Source organism: Mesocricetus auratus, unplaced genomic scaffold (genome assembly GCF_017639785.1).
Source record: "Mesocricetus auratus isolate SY011 unplaced genomic scaffold, BCM_Maur_2.0 Super-Scaffold_100025, whole genome shotgun sequence".
NCBI classification, from domain to species: Eukaryota; Metazoa; Chordata; class Mammalia; order Rodentia; family Cricetidae; genus Mesocricetus; species Mesocricetus auratus.
Window position 1 is genome coordinate 1657947 of NW_024429206.1, and position 16819 is coordinate 1674765.

Genomic DNA, 16819 nt, shown 5'->3' on the forward strand with positions numbered 1-16819 from the left:
CACAGGAGTTCACCAAGGGTGTGACAGGGTGTTTTCTGCTCAGGAAACTGTCTCCAGGATGACCAGGGAGAATCTCAACTAAAACTCCTCTGCCTCATTTCTTCTGCTCACCCACTGCTTGCAACTCTGTACATTGGGCTGACATGTTCCAGCCTGCTGTTTTCTAGTGTCCATGTCCAACAGTGCCTCACTGGCTGCTACTTTTGTCCTTGACCAGTGCAAGCAAGATGCTGAAACAGTGCCTGCTTGACTGTTCCTGATGGAAACAAAAATTCCATACTGGCTTATTTCTTTTTCTGATAAAGGTAGAGTCTTTTTTATTTTTACTGTGACTTCTGTCTTTCACTGAATCTCACAGAGGCAGCTTTTAATCAATTATATTATCCAGAAATTCCTTGAACCATATATGTGCTTTTACAATTTTATACTTCCAATTTAAGGAAGAGAATTTTCTTACATACTGTATGTAACTAGAGCATATTGGTTGACCAATATACGTCTAAATGCTCACACATTTCCTGTCAAAATATGCACACCCTCTGTTTGGTTTTCATTACTGACATATCTCTAGGTTGAGTTTGGTGGTTTCTGAGATCCATTTAACCGTTACTTTTGACTCTCAGATAAGGCACCATTGTGTGCATTGTGGCAGTAGAAACCACTCATCTCTTAGCAGCCAGGTAGCAAAACTAGAGGTAGGATGAGTCAATTGTCCCAGTATGCCTTCCAATGGCCAGCCTCCAGTCACTAACTTCCTCACCTTTTAAAAAATATTTTGTTTTTATTTTTCATTATTTGTAATCTGCATGTTGAGTGCATGTGCCCATGGAGGCCAAATGATGCTTTTGCGTTTCCTGTATCTGGAGGTCCAGGCAATTTCGAGCTATGTAATGTGGGAGCCAAATTCAGAACCTCTGCAAGAGCATTCCATGCTGTCAATACTGAGCCATTTCTCCAGCCCCAAGTTCGCTCCACTGAAAGGCTTCACCATGTCCCAGAAACACCACATGTTGATGGTCATCACCACTAAGGGGGGATGTGATGATCAAGCTATAGCAACATCTAATCAGTTGATTATTTATAGATACAAAAACTATATTCATTAATTATACAATTCTACGAATAACATGCTTAGTATAGTAGTAGGCAAACATGTGAATGGTAACTTGCCCACATCTGATTTTCCTCAGACTCCCCAGTCTGTATGCAGTGAAAGCTGTGGTACTGGATACAGAAAATCCCTCCCAGAAGGAAAGGCGGCTTGTTGTTTTGTCTGCACTCCATGCCCACAGAATGAGATTTCCAATGAGACGGGTAAGTGTGAGTTTCATGGAGAAATTCTCGACTTCTAATTAATCATCTTTTTTTGAGGTTTCTGGGCATCTGGACTCAGATTCTCACATTTGTACTGCAGACACTTCACACGCTAATCCATCCCCCTAGTCTGAAATGTTTGTTAATAAGAGAAAGAAAATTAAGTAAAGTGTAGTCGTGCACACCTTCTGCACCCAGGAGGCAGAGGCGGGATGATCTCTGTGAGTTTACAACCAGACTGTTCTACATAGCAAGTTCCAGGACAGCCAGGGCTACACAGGGAGAACTGTTTAAAAAGCAATTTTAATAACGAATAAATTCCTTCACACTGATGGTTTAGAATGCTATCACGGAGATAAGAGGGCTGCAGCCTACATTCATCAGTGATGCCCTGTGTGTCTTCAGAGGTGGAGTGCAACACACAGGGTGTGACTAGCCCGTTTCACACTCACATTCTCACACTCTCTTAAGTCTGGGTACATAAACAGTGGTTAGCTGACCTGGTTTGAACATGAAAGTAGTTGAAATTCCTCTCTACTTCTTTATGTACTGGAAAGAGCTGGCCGGGTGCAAATATTCCCCTATGGGGTATGTCTGAATATGGACAAGGGGTGACAGATCTTCAAAGATCGGTGCTAGTAGAGGGAAGAAGAACAAACATGATCTGCCAACCGCAGTCCTGGAGCCCTCACACTAGCTTAACACATAGGCAGTCCTCGACCCCACAACTCCCAGAAGGGATTAATCCATTTTCAGAGGAAGCACCTTTCACCTCATTCTGTAAGTCTGAATTCCCCAAAGTACAGAACTCTTAACAAGTTTATGTCAGATATGCGCCCCGGAAACAAGACTGTCACACGAGTGACCACCCACTTATTCTAGAAATAAGAAAAGGCAGGTGTTTCTGACCCCAGAGAAGCTCAGACAATAGTACCTTTCTCAGCCAGATTCTCATACTGCACATTGAGAATCTGTAGAGTAACACAGGGCCTCTTCTTCGAAATGACCCTGATTGACAGGTCTCGGGTGTCTTGACTTTTAAGACTGTAGTCTGGAGGTGATTAGATTCTGCTCCGATACAGCTAGCTCTTCTGCAGCAATATTGTCACAGTATGGGTCCTAGGTCCTCTTTTGATGACCATTTCACTATGAAAAATCTCTGGGTTGCACCAGGCTGGAGATTTCTTGTTGAATCCTTGAGGTTTCATGTAGCTATCCCTGTTAAGATACATCCAGCCGATGCTGTTTCAGTTTCATCTAGTTGGAAAGTATGAGAGGACTCTCTGCCTCTTTTTCACTATATTCCCTCTTTCCTGGAGTTCTTTACACCTTTAAAAATGAAATGAAAGACACTCATCAATTACTGAATACGAATAGTTGATAAACATTATGGAAATTGCAAGATTAATGATTAATGGAATCTAGTATTGCAAAGATAAGTAGAAATGCCAGACTATGACATGGTCCCAATTCATTTAGTATTGAAATTCCAAGTGATGCATGGTGGAACATAATGAAGACTCAGGGAATCAGAAGGCAAAGGTAGAAGTCTGGTTTTAGACCAAGAGTTCAAAATCAGCATGGGCAACACGGTGAGACGTGTCTTTGAAACTGTTTTAAATAGTTTCATATACAAGCCATTGGGCAATGGCAATATCAACAGGTATACTAACTCAGAAGGGTGAATTACCATGGGGTCCCACCCCAAACAAAGAACCGGTAGCAAGGCAACTGGTGACTGCTGAAATGGAGAATTAGCCTCTTCCTGAGGATGAGATCCATGATTGCCTGTCTAATACAAAACGATCAGCCCTAAAACCATGTACATAGACAAGAGAAAAAATGCTCTTGGCAGGCTGTATTTGTATATGTGTCCACTGATATATATATATATATATATATATATATATATATATGTAAGTGTGTGTGTGTGTGTGTGTGTGTGTCATTGATGATGGAAAGAAGCTATTGATTTGAGAGTCTGGAGACATGGGGGGACTTGGGAGCAGGAACATGGGAGGGAGGGACTGGAGGGAAGAAAGGGAAGGGGATAAGCAATATAAATACACTGTAATTTAAAATGTAAAAACATCAAGCAAGTATCTTTAAATAAGGCTCTGTAGTTAAGAACATTTGCTTGCTCTTTCAGAGGACAGACTTCAGTTCCTAGAACTCATCAGGTGGTTCACAACTATCCATAATAGTCCAGTTCCATGGGAGCCAATGCACGGGTTTTCATGGGCACCTGCACTCGTGTGTAGCTCCCCATATGAAACATACACTCCTTACATATACTTTAAAATAATAGAAATATTTTTAAAAAGAAAAGAGGTAGCAAGAATGTTTTCTGTTTTTAGAGGCATCATTAGGACTTCTATTGCTGTGAAGAAAAGCTATGACCATGACAACTCTTATAAAGGAAAACATTTAATTGGGGCTGGCTCACAGTCCAGAGGTTTAGTCCCCTGTCATCATGGTAGGAAGCATGGTGGCACAGAGGCATACATAGTACTAGAGACACAGCTAACAATTATACATCTGAATCTGCACAAGGCAGAAAAAGGACTGATGACTCACAGTGAGACCTCAAAGTCCACCCCCTTACTGACACACTTCCTCCAACCGTGCCATACCTACTCCAATAAGGCCACACCTCCTAATAGTTCCACTCCTTATGGGCCTATGGGGAGGACATTTTTATTCAAACCACCACAATTTTCTTGAACACTGGACTTACCTCCATTACATTTCCTGGTGCTCCTTTTCTCCTCAAACTGTACATTTTGTAGTTTTCGTTATTCAGCTTGCTACTTTTCATTATCAATCTGTGTAATACTGACTACTAATAACCTTGTAGCACAATCAATGATAGGTTGTCTTGAAATATCTTCTGCCAGTGCCTTTAAACCAAAACTCTTCAATTTAGCATCAGGCAGATTTTTGGGCAAAAGCAGAAAGCAGTCACATTCTTCTCCAAAATACCACAAGAACATTCTCTAGGTTATTTACTAATATTCTCCTCCTCTGAAACCTCTTGAGACAGGCCATCAAATCTACATTGCTCACAGCATCACTGTCTTCAATGCTACTACTAGGATGACCCATTAAGCCCCACCTAAATCACCCAACCACTTTTCTAGTCTGAAGTAGCAAAGAGTTCCACATTTGCTCCAACAACCATGGTCAGTCCAGTCACAGCAGCACCCCTACTCCTGGTATCAACTTCTGTCTTGGTCATTGTTCTAATTCTGTGAATCAATACTGTAACTACAGCAGCTCTTATAAGAGGAAGCATTTAACTGAGGCTTGCTTACAGGTTCAGAGGTTTGGTCCGTTATCATTGTCGCAGGAAGCAGTGTGGAATGCAGGCAGACATGGTGCTGGAAGAGTAGCTGAGACTTATACATCTGTATCTACGGGCAGCTGGGAGAGAGCCACTTGGCCTGGCTTGGGCTTTTGAAACTTCAAAACCTACCCCCAATGACACACTTTCTCTAAAACACCTCCTAATCCTTCTGAAGTAGTGCCACTCCCTGACATCTAAGTGTCCAAATGTGTGTGGCCTTTGAGGACCATTGTTAGTTGAACCACCACAACACACATGGCATGCAAGTGAAAATCAGAAGGCAACTTTGGGAGATAAGTCCCCTCCTTTCACGTTGTAGATTCTAAGCACCAAACTCAAGTAGTCAGGCTTGCAGGGTGAGTGCCTTTCCCCACTAAATAATATTGCTAGGCCCTGACAATGGATGTTTTATCAAAGCTCAGACCGCATCACCAGTGGTACCCTTCAGCTTTTACCTAAGTGTGGTGGTGTACACTGAACTAGAGTTCAGGTCAGCTTCTGTGGACGTTCTGTGGGCCCTTGCTTTCTTAGTACATGAGATAGATTTTAGAGACAGGATAGCCAAGTTTTCTACTTTCCTAAGCACAGTGGTGATGGTGCTGCTGCTGCTAGTGTGTGTCTGCATGTTCATGTGTGTAAAAATATATGTGTACATGTGTGGGTGAATGTACTCATCTGTATAGAAGCTGGAGGCCAAGGTTTGTATCTTCTTCAATGACTGTCTACCTCCTTCTTTTGAGACATGATCTCTCACTAAACCTGAGCCATTTTCTCAGCCCCTATGTAAATGGATATTTCCTGTCCCAGAACTGCTCAGTCCCAAATACCCAGTAGCTGCTTCCCAAATTACCACACAGAGACTTATATCAATTATAAATGCTCAGTTCACACTTGTTACTAGCTAACTCTTACACTTAAATTAGCCCATAATTCTCATCAATGTTTAGCCTTGGTACCTTTTCTCAGTACAGCTTTCTCATCTTGCTTCTCTGTATTTGCCAGTAAATCTCTGACTCCTCCCTTCTTCCCAGAATTCTCCTAGTCTGGCTGTCTCACTCAATCTCTTCCTGCCCAGCTATTGGCCCATCAGCTTTTATTTAACAATAAGCATAATCCACAGAACTCCCACAATGGATTTTGTCTATGATCTGCTCCCTTGTTGTCTCAGTTTAATAAATAACTTGACACCGCTGGCACCATTTCCCTTCTCAGCAACTGTTTCAAAGAGAATATTAGAATTGTTTCCAAGAATCTGCTTGATTTTATACATGGATTCCCCCAAATGCCCCCTCTCAACTTCAATGTCCTCTTCATTATTTGTTTGTTTATATAGTCAACTGAATCCAATTAGTACCACCCAAATACACATCTACTAGAACATAGCTGACCAACCAGGGACTATAACCCTGAAAAAAACTGATTTTTCTTTCCTCAAAAAATCATCAACTACCAGGAGCCTCAGCTAGGAGTGGGAGATAATAAGCCCCTCACCTCTCCACACTAAAATATTACCTGTCTTGACCTTATGCACGCCTTATGCAGGCAACCACCACTGCTGTGAAGTCATGGGTGCAACCACCATTTCCTCTCCAGAAGATAGGCTTGCAAAATTCCTCCTCACGCTTTTGCTCTTACAATTTTTCTGCCTCCTCTCCCAAGATGTTCCCTAAGCTTCAGGAGGAGTGGGTAAGATATAGATGTCCCATCTAAAACTTTGTTTCATTGTACTTGTTTCTAGAGAGTTCACTTTTATCTCTTTTTTTAACCTAGAGTGAAGAGAGACATGATAACCCTCCTTCCTTAATATTTTCCTCCATGGTCTATGTTGTAGTTGGCTGAATACTTGTAAATCTAATATTTAATATCTTTTCAACAGGCCATAGACTAAAGAAGAGAGAATAGGGTTAGAGAGATGGCTCAGGAAGTAAAGTAATACCCATAAACATGAGGACTTAAGTAGATTCCAAACAATTACATAAAAATCCAGGTGTGGTGATGACCTGTGCCTGAAAGTCCAGCACTGGAAAGGCAGAAATAGGCAAATCCCTGGCACTCCCTGTCCAGCCAGCCTAGCCTAATCAGCAAGCCACAGAGAGATCGTATTATAAAATAAAATAAATGATTCATGAGGAATGTATCTGAGGCTGTCCTCTGACTGGCACATGGACACACACAAGCATGCATATACATCCATGCACACACATACACCTGCACACCCACAAATATGCATGCACACATATACACAGACACACATGAACAATAAAAAGAGAAAACAAAACACATTAAAAAGAATCCAGGATTTAAAATATCACTTCTTAAATATGGTACACTGAAGATAAAATTATCTTCAGAAAGAAATCTATAAGCTAAATAGTGTGTCCCCATGGCACATTTGCTTTTACTGTGTTTGATAAAGAAAAGCTGAAGTTCTACAAATCAGATCTATAATGAAACAACTTTGGTTTGTAGAACTTCAGAGCCATTACAGGTTTAAAGAGAAATCTGGCACTAGGGAAATATCCAGAGATCCACAAGGAGGACACCAACTAATAATCTAAGCAATAATAGAGAGTCTACCTTAAATGCCCTTCCCCTATAATGAGATTGATGACTACCTTAAATGCCATGCTAGAGCCTTCATCCAGTAGCTGATGCAAGCAGAAGCAGAGATTCACAATTAAGCACTGAACTGAACTCCTGGAATTCAGTTATAAAGATGGAGGAAGGATGAGCAAAGGGGTCATGATCATGCTGGGGAAACACACAGAAACAACTGACCTGAGCAAGTGGGAGCTCATGGACTCCAGTCTGAAAGCTGGGGAACCAGCATAGGACTGAACCAGGCTCCCTGAAAGTGGGTGTCAATTGGGAGGCCTGGCAGTCTATGGGGCCTCCGACAGTGGAACCAGTATTATCCCTAGTACACAAATGGACTTTGGGAGTCCATTCCCCATGGAGTGATACTCTCTCAGCCTAGCTACAGAGGGGACTACCTAGAATCTGCCCCAAATGATGTGACAGACTTTGATGGCCTCTATAGAAGGCCTCACCCTCCCTGAGGAATGGGGGGGATGAGATTGGTGGGTCGTAGAAGGCGTGGGAAGATGGGAGGCAGAGGGAACTGGGATTGAAATGTAAAATAGGATTGTTTCTAAATTAAATAAAAATTTATTTTAAAAGTTTCATTTAGCTGGGTGGTGGTGGGGTATGCCTTTAATCCCAGCACTCGGGAGGCAGAAGCAGGCAGATCTCTATGAGTTCGAGGCCGGGCTGGACCGACAGCCTCCAAAGCAATACAGAGAAACCCTGTCTTGTAAAACCAAAAAAAAAACTTTCATTTAAAACTGGAAAAAAATAAAAATTGAATACAACAAAAGTAAAGTAGAAGAGATTAACAAAGGAACATCTTAAGGAAAAGAGAAGATAATGAAAAAATGAGAATACTAAAAATTAAATTTCGGGGGTGGAAAGATGAATCAGTGGTTAAGAGCACTGGCTGCACTTCCAAAGGTCCCAGGTGCAGTTCCGAGCTCCCATGTGGAGTCTCACAATTGGAAACTCTAGTTCATGGGGGATCTGACTCCCTTTTCTGACTCATGCGGATACTGGACACACGTGGTGCACAAACACACAACCAGCAAAACACACAGACAACTTAAAACAAATTAGAACTTAAAATTTTTAAACTCATAACCCTAAGGAGAAAAACTGAAAAAATATTAATACTGCAAATGGAGTCATTGAAATTTTAATAAAATGAAATATGATATAAATAATTTCACATTCACATACTTGAAATTCTAGGTAAATTGACAAGCAGAAAGGAAATAAAAATTAACAACTGCCCCAACAATACACGATTAAATTATCAAGAGTGTACTACCTAGGGACTGTAGCAATGTCTCAGCAGTTAACAACACTTGCTGCTCTTGCATACATGAGTTCAGTTCTCAGCACACACATCAAGTCGGTCACAACCATCCATAACTCCAATTCCAGGGGACCAAAGGCCACCTTCAATCATGCACACAAGCCCACACACATGCACACACACTTACACATAATTAAAATTTTAAGTCTTCCTTAATAAAAATTAATCTATTAAAAAAGAATCCAATGTCTATAAATGAAGTGAATTCTTTCCCACATTTTTTATGTTGACACTTTTAAACAGTCTGCTTTTCGTTGTTTGTAGTTATTTTCCAGAAACAATCTCATGGGGGCCAGGCTGTTCCCCCTGCCAAATAGCTGAATCTGGCCTTAACTCCTATTCCTCCTGACTCCACCTCCCAGTGGCAAGGACTACAGATGTGTGCCACCATGTGAGAAACAGTTAGAATGCAGTACTTACTCATTAAACCCCTTCAGACAGAAGAAAAGCAACCAGGGAAGTCAGTTCACCTTTGAACCCCATATCTGAGAACACCGTTACTAGGAGAGAGCTTCAGAGGCCCCTTCTTCCCTCACTAAATTATTTTTTCAAAATTGTGTGTGTGTGTGTGTGTGTGTGTGTGTGTGTGTGTGTGTGTGTGTGTGTGTGTCCATGTGAGCGGGTGCGCGTGTGTCACAGGTCACAGATGGAACTGGAGAGCCAGCCAATACCCTTCCACTTTGCTTGAGACCACATTTCTCCACAGATGCATTAGCCAGGCTACATGGCCCATGAGCTCCTGGGAAGTACTGTCTGTCTCTCATCTTACTGTAGGGGTGCACTGGGATTACAGATGCTTGTGCTGCTGAATTCAGCTTTTACCTGGGTCCTGGGAATCCAAACTCAAACCATCAGGCTTGAGCAGCAAGGCGTTTATCCCATAAATCAGCTTCCCCATCCCAGGGCAATATTTCATATGAAGGCAATATTGTGACCAAATTGAAGCTGTGTAACGTAAGTAAGTAGGAAAGTTTCTGGAAAGGGGGGAAATGACACCAGAATCTTTAAAGCAACACACAATTGAATTAGGAGGAGAAACTGTGGCTTTCTTCATGTCACCGTGAAGGCAATGGGCACCATGCATACTTTCATTTGATATCTGAAGTAGCAAAGGAGGGCTACTAGGCTCACCTACACAAGTGAGCAAGTGGACAACAGAAAGATAATGACCATGAAATAACACATATGTTTTCTCCAGATGTGGATCAGTGTGTGCAGTGTCTAGATCATCAATATGTCAACACAGAGCGAAACCACTGCCTCCAAAAGTCTATGACCTTCCTGGATTATGATGACCCCCTGGGGATAGGGCTGTCATGCACGGCCTTGTGTTTCTCTGCACTGTCAGCTCTGGTTCTTGGGATCTTTGTGAAGAAACAAGACACTCCCATTGTAAAGGCAAATAACCGCACTCTCAGCTACATCCTGCTCCTCACCCTTCACTTCTGCTTTCTCTGCCCTTTTCTCTTCATTGGCCATCCCAACACAGCCACTTGCATCCTACAGCAGACCACATTTGGAGTGCTGTTCACTGTAGCTGTCTCCACTGTCTTGGCCAAAACTATTACTGTGGTTCTGGCTTATAAGGTCACTGCTCCCGGAAGAAGAATCAGGTGGTTGTTGGTAACACGGGCTCCTAACTTCATTGTTCCCATCTGCACCTTCATCCAAATTGTCCTGTGTGGGGTCTGGCTGGGGAACTCTCCCCCCTTCGTTGACACTGACACACACTCTGAACAGGAACACATTATCGTCCTGTGCAACAACGGCTCTGTCACTGCTTTCTACTGCATGCTGGGATATCTGGGAGCTCTGGCCTTTGGAAGCTTCACTGTGGCTTTCCTGGCCAGGAACCTGCCTGACACCTTCAATGAAGCCAAGTTCCTGACCTTCAGCATGCTGGTGTTCTGCAGTGTCTGGGTCACCTTCCTGCCTGTCTACCACAGCACCAAAGGGAAGGTCATGGTAGCTGTGGAGGTCTTCTCCATCTTGGCCTCCAGTGCAGGGCTTCTAGGGTGCATCTTTGCCCCCAAGTGCTACATCATTTTGTTAAGACCACAAAGGAACTCTATTCAGGGTCTCAGGGACAAAATACATTATAGGTATAAGTCTTAATACATTTTTAATTCGTTTTCAACTTTTTACGTGAAGGAAATTTCATTATTACATTTTCATATGTGAATTTTGTTCTTATCCATCGCCCTCACAAACTGATACCCTATCCCCTATACCTCCTCCTGTTTCTTCCTTATCTTAAAACACTCCTCGTTTCTACATTCATACATGTGTTTCTTTACCCCCTTCCCTTTTCCACCTCCCTTACTTTCTCCCCTCTCTCAGCTACTTTCTACTTTCAGGTTGAGGAGAGAGACAGAAAATGCCAGCCCCCTGTGGTATTTATACACATGACTATGGGTTAAGTCACCAAATTTAAAATTTTCCAGTTCCAAAATTTTCCTTTTAAATGTCATGACTTTTATTCTTCCTTAAGGCTGAACTAATGCCACTGTAAATATGTTCCACATTTACTTTATCTGTTCATCCGCTGATGGGAATCTTCATGCTTCCTTTTCTCAGCTACCATGCAAGTACAGTAACAATCATGGATGTGCAAATATCTTTTTAGGTGTCTTCTGGCTTTATATACCTAGCAGTGGTATGTTAGATTGATTGGTAATCTACATTTAATTTTGTTAGTAACTTCCACAGTCTTTCGACAGTGGTTTAAAAAGTCCTACTAAACATGGAACACAACTCACAAAGGAAAAAAAGATGAGGTGTGGGGTCAACTTTCTAAGGTTTTAGACTTCAGAGTCTAGCAAGGAGATTAGCAAACTTGTAGTGCTAACTTTCCCCATAGTCTAAGCTGCTGCTGAAATTCATCAACACAGCCACCTCTCTAAAATCCACAAGAGACAGAAACTAGCAGATGTTCAGGCTACAACACAAATACAAGAAACATTAAAAGGAAGTCAACATAATTTCTCTAAGAGAGCATAACTCAACTGGTGAACTCAACATTCTGAAATAGATAAACTATCAGGTGAACATTTCAGAATTATTCTTGAAAAAAATTTAAAAGATTACAGGTGGATTAATTCAATGCAAATCATCAATACCTCTAGAGAAAGTCATTAATACAGAGGCAAAAGGCAGCAAGACAGATGAAAAATAGGTCCTCGTATGGTATTAGTGTGTGAATTCAATACCAAATTCTTATAAATAGGTCATCCAAACTAAAAGTCAACAAAGATGCACCACAGTTAAACTATACCACAGGTCAGGTGGACTTAGCATATACCTACAGAATATTCCATCTGATCAATATTAGCCATCATATTTGGCTACATACATTATCCTTAGCTGGGAATGATGCCACCCACAGTGAGCAGGTCATCTCACTTCAATTACCTAATCAAAATACTCCTTATAGGTATGCCTAGAGGCCCACCTCACTGTTGACTATATCTCATCAAGCTGATAATGGAGATTAATATCACAACTACTAATCCCATCTTAAGAATCCAGCATTACTCTGTACTACTATTATTAGTAAGATCACTGTGTGTTTTAGGCTTATTGGTCCTGTTTTTTATTGTTATTGTTTACATTTACATAAAAAGTATTGGGTTTTACCATGGCCAAGCACTGAGCTAAGCTTCTGGAGTTCATTTGAAGAGAGGGACATGGAATCATTGAACAGCAGTGGTCAAAGTAAGATGGGGAAAACCACAGAGACAGATGACCCAAGCTAGTGGGAGCTCACAGACTGTGGACTGACAGTAGGGAACCTGAAATAGGCCCTCTGAATGTGGGTGACAGTTATATGGCTTCATCAGTTTGGGGGGACGCTGGCAGTAGGACCATTTTTAAAAGAATAAGCCACACAGAGAAGGGAAATACACAGGAAGTCTAGACCTTATGTCATGGTGCTGCCTTTGATCTTTTTGATTGCTGATAAGCAAATGACGGCTGCTGGAAGACACAAAATTGTGAAAGGGACTGCTGAAGTAAACCAGCCTAGAAACTTTAACAATGTCTTAACTTTAAAATGGAACTCAAAAAACATATTGCTTTGAGGAAGAAATTGTGCTTTTCTTTCCACAAGAAACAAAAGGCTGTGAATTTGTTCAAGTTTTATAGAGATCAGATTTGATCAGGGAAGACCCCCCCCGAAAGCCTGGTTACAGACATAAAGAAATATGACAGACACTTATTTTACCTGCTCCAACAAACAAACAAACAAATCTTTAGTTGGTTTGTGGTATTGTTCTTATGCAGCTCATTTGAAAAGATAATGTACAACTAAGAAATGCAGGTTAGTGGTTTGTCATCTATAATAATCAAACTTGTAGTCATATTAGGTATATTTTCAAGGTTAAACCAATATAGTTAGATAGTATTCAAATACTTCAAAGACCTATAGAATATGGCATTTAAGATGTTTAACAACCAGAGGCTTTTCATAACAGTGAGACATGTCTGCTCCTGGCAGCACCATTTTACTTCAGAGAAGATGATGAGAATCAAAGAAATTCCTTATGAAGTTTGCTTTCATCGTGGCAAGGTTAGCCACTGGGCAAAGAAACTGTTCTTGCCTTGACTGCTGACAAAATGGTGTACAAACTGTACACAAAGGAAAAAGACTATTGAACTTTGCCAAGATAAGGCAAGACAGTCCTTCAAATTTCAAATAAAAGTCTGCCAGTACAAACTGGAAAAGCAGAACACAAAGGAAAATTTGCCAAGGTAAGACAGGGCCAGTACTTAAAAATTCCTGCTTCATAGAAAAGTTTGCCAGATATCCTAGGCCTGTAGGGTAAAGATGGATGCCCCAACATTGCAAAAGAATCTTGAGTGACTGTCCAGGCAGCCAGATGTCTGTCATTTCTATGGGTTTGGAAGCAAGTTGAACTGCACTTCCTGTTTACTCAGATAATATTTTATCCTTAAGGGGTCTTTGATGGGATTGAAAACAGTTATAGTTTTCCTTAGTTATGATAGAAGATAAATTAGTACAAAACTTTGGACTCATCAAGAGAAGATAATGAAGTATTTTCTCAAAATTTGCCAAATACAAATGGACTGGACCTTGTAAATGTAATTCTTACCTGATAACTATCCTTATTTTACAGTTTCATTTTTAAAGTGAATACCTTTCCTTTCTATTTCAATAATACCTGATAATTGTTCTTATTGTATGGCTTTACTATATTAGAGTTAAAACCTTCCCCTTTTATTTAGACAAAAAGGGAGAAATGTTGTAGAATAATCTTTTGTACGTTGTTAATATGTGTCACTCTGGTTTAATAAAATGCTGAACAGCCAATAGCTAGGCAGGGTTTTCAGGACATGGAGAACACTGGGAAGAGGAAGGGCAGAGTCATGAGGAGATGCCAGAGATGCAGAGCAATCAGCATGAGCTTCACAAAATGAAGGTGACTGAGCCACATAAAAGAATGTAGATTAAAAGACACAGGCTAATTTAAGTTATAAGAACTAGTTAGGACAGCCCGCCTTCCAGTAATCTGTGCACAACTAGCTGAGGCCAGAGAACTGCACACTGCAGCTCCCATCCCAGCAGGAGCCAACCTGCCCAGAGAATGCTATCATCCAAGTCCCATTCTCCACCCACGGGACAGGCAATGGTCCAGCCTACCCAGATATTGCCAAGACCCTGATACTAGGATGGCCTCCATCCACGCAAGAGGAAAGCCACGAAGGTACTGGACCTGCTCCCACCCACTGGAAAGGAACCGTCGTCACATTCCCACCAAGAGAGGAAGAGACTCCTTCTGTACCCACAGGAAGAAATGATGGGAAAGAGACAATATAAAAACACACCCAGCAACAGAAAAACCAATATGACACCACCAGAGACTAGAGACTCTACACCAACAAGACCTGAACAGCCCATTGCAGATGAAGCAAATGAGGAAGTCTTTAAAAACAACTTCATGAAAATGATAAAGGCCCTCAATGAGAAAGTCCCTTAAAGAAATGGAAGAAAAAACAAACCAAAGAATGCAACAAATGGAAGAAAAACAAACCAAAGAAATCCAACAAATGCAAGAAAGAGAAGGAAAAAACAAAGCAAAAACTGCAAGAAGCAATTCAAATAGTGCAAGGGTTGGAAGCTGAAATAGAGACAATAAAAAACACAGTCTGAAGGAATTCTGGAAATAGAAAAGCTGGGCAAGCAGTCAGGTACTACAGATGCAAGCATAACCAACAGAACACAAGAGATGGAAGAGAGAATCTCAGGTATTGAAGATACACTAGGGGAAATAGATTCATCGACCAAAGAAAATCTTAAGTCCAAAAAATCCCTAACACAAAATATCCCAGGAAACATGGGACACCATGAAAAGGCCAAACCTAAGAATAATAATGGTAGCCTGTCATGGCTGCTAAAATGGGGGACTGGTCACTACAGTCAGACAGTATGCAGACTGGACCAAATTGGCAGATCCTAGGACTCTGGTGATTAGATGCAGTCCCTTTCCAGGACTTTGGTGATGCAAGCGTTCTTGAGTCATTTCTGCACCTACAAGTAACCCCACACACACACACACACACACAGTGTTTTTGTAAGTAATACTGCAGAGGGAAAACCAGAATACAACTCATTTCTTCATCACATAGTCTTGTGTGATACAGATACTTTTGTCTGTTATGGGCTCCCTCTCTGGAATTGGTAGACTGTGCTTCTTCTTACTAGAAGTATTGTCATATGACTAATTACAGATTTACATAAAATCTATCAACTACTAACATGCAAGGCAAAGAAAAATAACTTTCTAATCCTTTGTAAAGAGCATATTTGTCCAATGAGGCTGAGAATTCGGGAATCACAATAATTATAACCTCCAAAGTTCCTATAGACACCGAGTCCTCAAACATCTGAGACTATAGCCAAAATTATTAGTTCCTCTTGTTCTGAGTTCATATGTCCAGCAGCTGTGCTGTTACTATCTCATTTAGGAGGAATCATTTTGGGTTACTTTTATGCCCAAGAGATCTCATTTTTTTTCAATCTTAGAGAATATTATTTCACTACCACATTCTTGGGGAGATAAAATTTAGTATATATTACACATTGCATTTGGCTGGAAAATTACATTGGTTGGACTCCTATCTCTAAAATACTAATAGAAACAGCTAAGTATTAAAAATTGCAACTGAAGACAGGTAGACCAATGGAATTGAATAGCAAACCCTGATATTAACCCACACACATATGAACACTTGGTTTTTGACAAAGAAGCTAAAATTATACAATGGAAAAAGAAGGCATCTTCAACAAATGGTGCTGGCATAACTGGATGCTGACATGTAGAAGACTGCAGATAGATCCATGTCTATCACCATGCACAAAACTTAAGTCCAAATGGATTAATGACCTCAACATAAAACAAGTCACACTGAACCTGTTAGAAGAGAAAGTAGGAGGTACCCTTGAATTGGAACAGGAGACCGCTTCCTGAGCATAACACCAAGTAGCAGAGACACTGAGATTGACAATTAATAAATGGGACCTGCTGAAGCTGAGAAGCTTCTGCAAGGCAAAGGACATGGTCAACAAGACAAAAAGGCAGCCCACAGAATGGGAAAAGATATTCACCAACCCCACATCTGACAGAGGCCTGATCCCCAAAATATACAAAGAGCTCAAGAAGCAAGTCTCCAAAGCACCAAAGGATCCAATTAAAAAGTGGGCTACAGAACTCAATAGAGGAGACTAAAATGGCTGAGAGACACTTGAAAAAGTGCTCAACATCCCTAGGAATCAGAGAAATGCAAATCAAAACAACTCTGAGATACCATCTTACTCCTGTCAGAATGACTAAAATCAAAAATACCAATGACAGTTTATGCTGGAGAGGATGTGGAAAAGGGGGAATACTCCTCTACTGCTGGTGGGAGTGTCAACTCATACAACCACTGTAGAAATCAGTATGGAGATTCTTCAGGAAAATAGGAATCAGTCTACCACAAGACCCAACAATTCCACTGTTAGGTATATGCCCAAAAGATGCACATTCATACAACAAGGACATCTGTTCTACTATGTTTATAGCAGCACTATTTGTAATAGCCAGAACCTGGAAGCAACCTAGATGCCCCTCAAGTGAAGAGTGGACAGAGAAAATGTGGTACATTTACACAATGGAATACTAGTCAGCAGAAAAAAACAATGGAATCCTGAAATTTGCAGGCAAATGAAT

The 16819-nt window shown here is 41.0% G+C and overlaps 1 protein-coding gene across 1 annotated transcript in view; it reads left to right on the plus strand.

The window, feature by feature from the left end:
• The window catches only part of LOC121133959 (vomeronasal type-2 receptor 116-like), a 30298-nt gene extending 19592 nt beyond the window's left edge, over positions 1-10706 (plus strand). The window contains exons 5-6 of the mRNA XM_040731340.1: positions 1191-1314; positions 9790-10706. Coding sequence (XP_040587274.1) covers positions 1191-1314; positions 9790-10706 — 1041 coding nt within the window. The remainder of the gene's footprint in view (positions 1-1190; positions 1315-9789) is intronic.
• The last annotated feature ends 6113 nt before the right edge of the window (positions 10707-16819 follow it).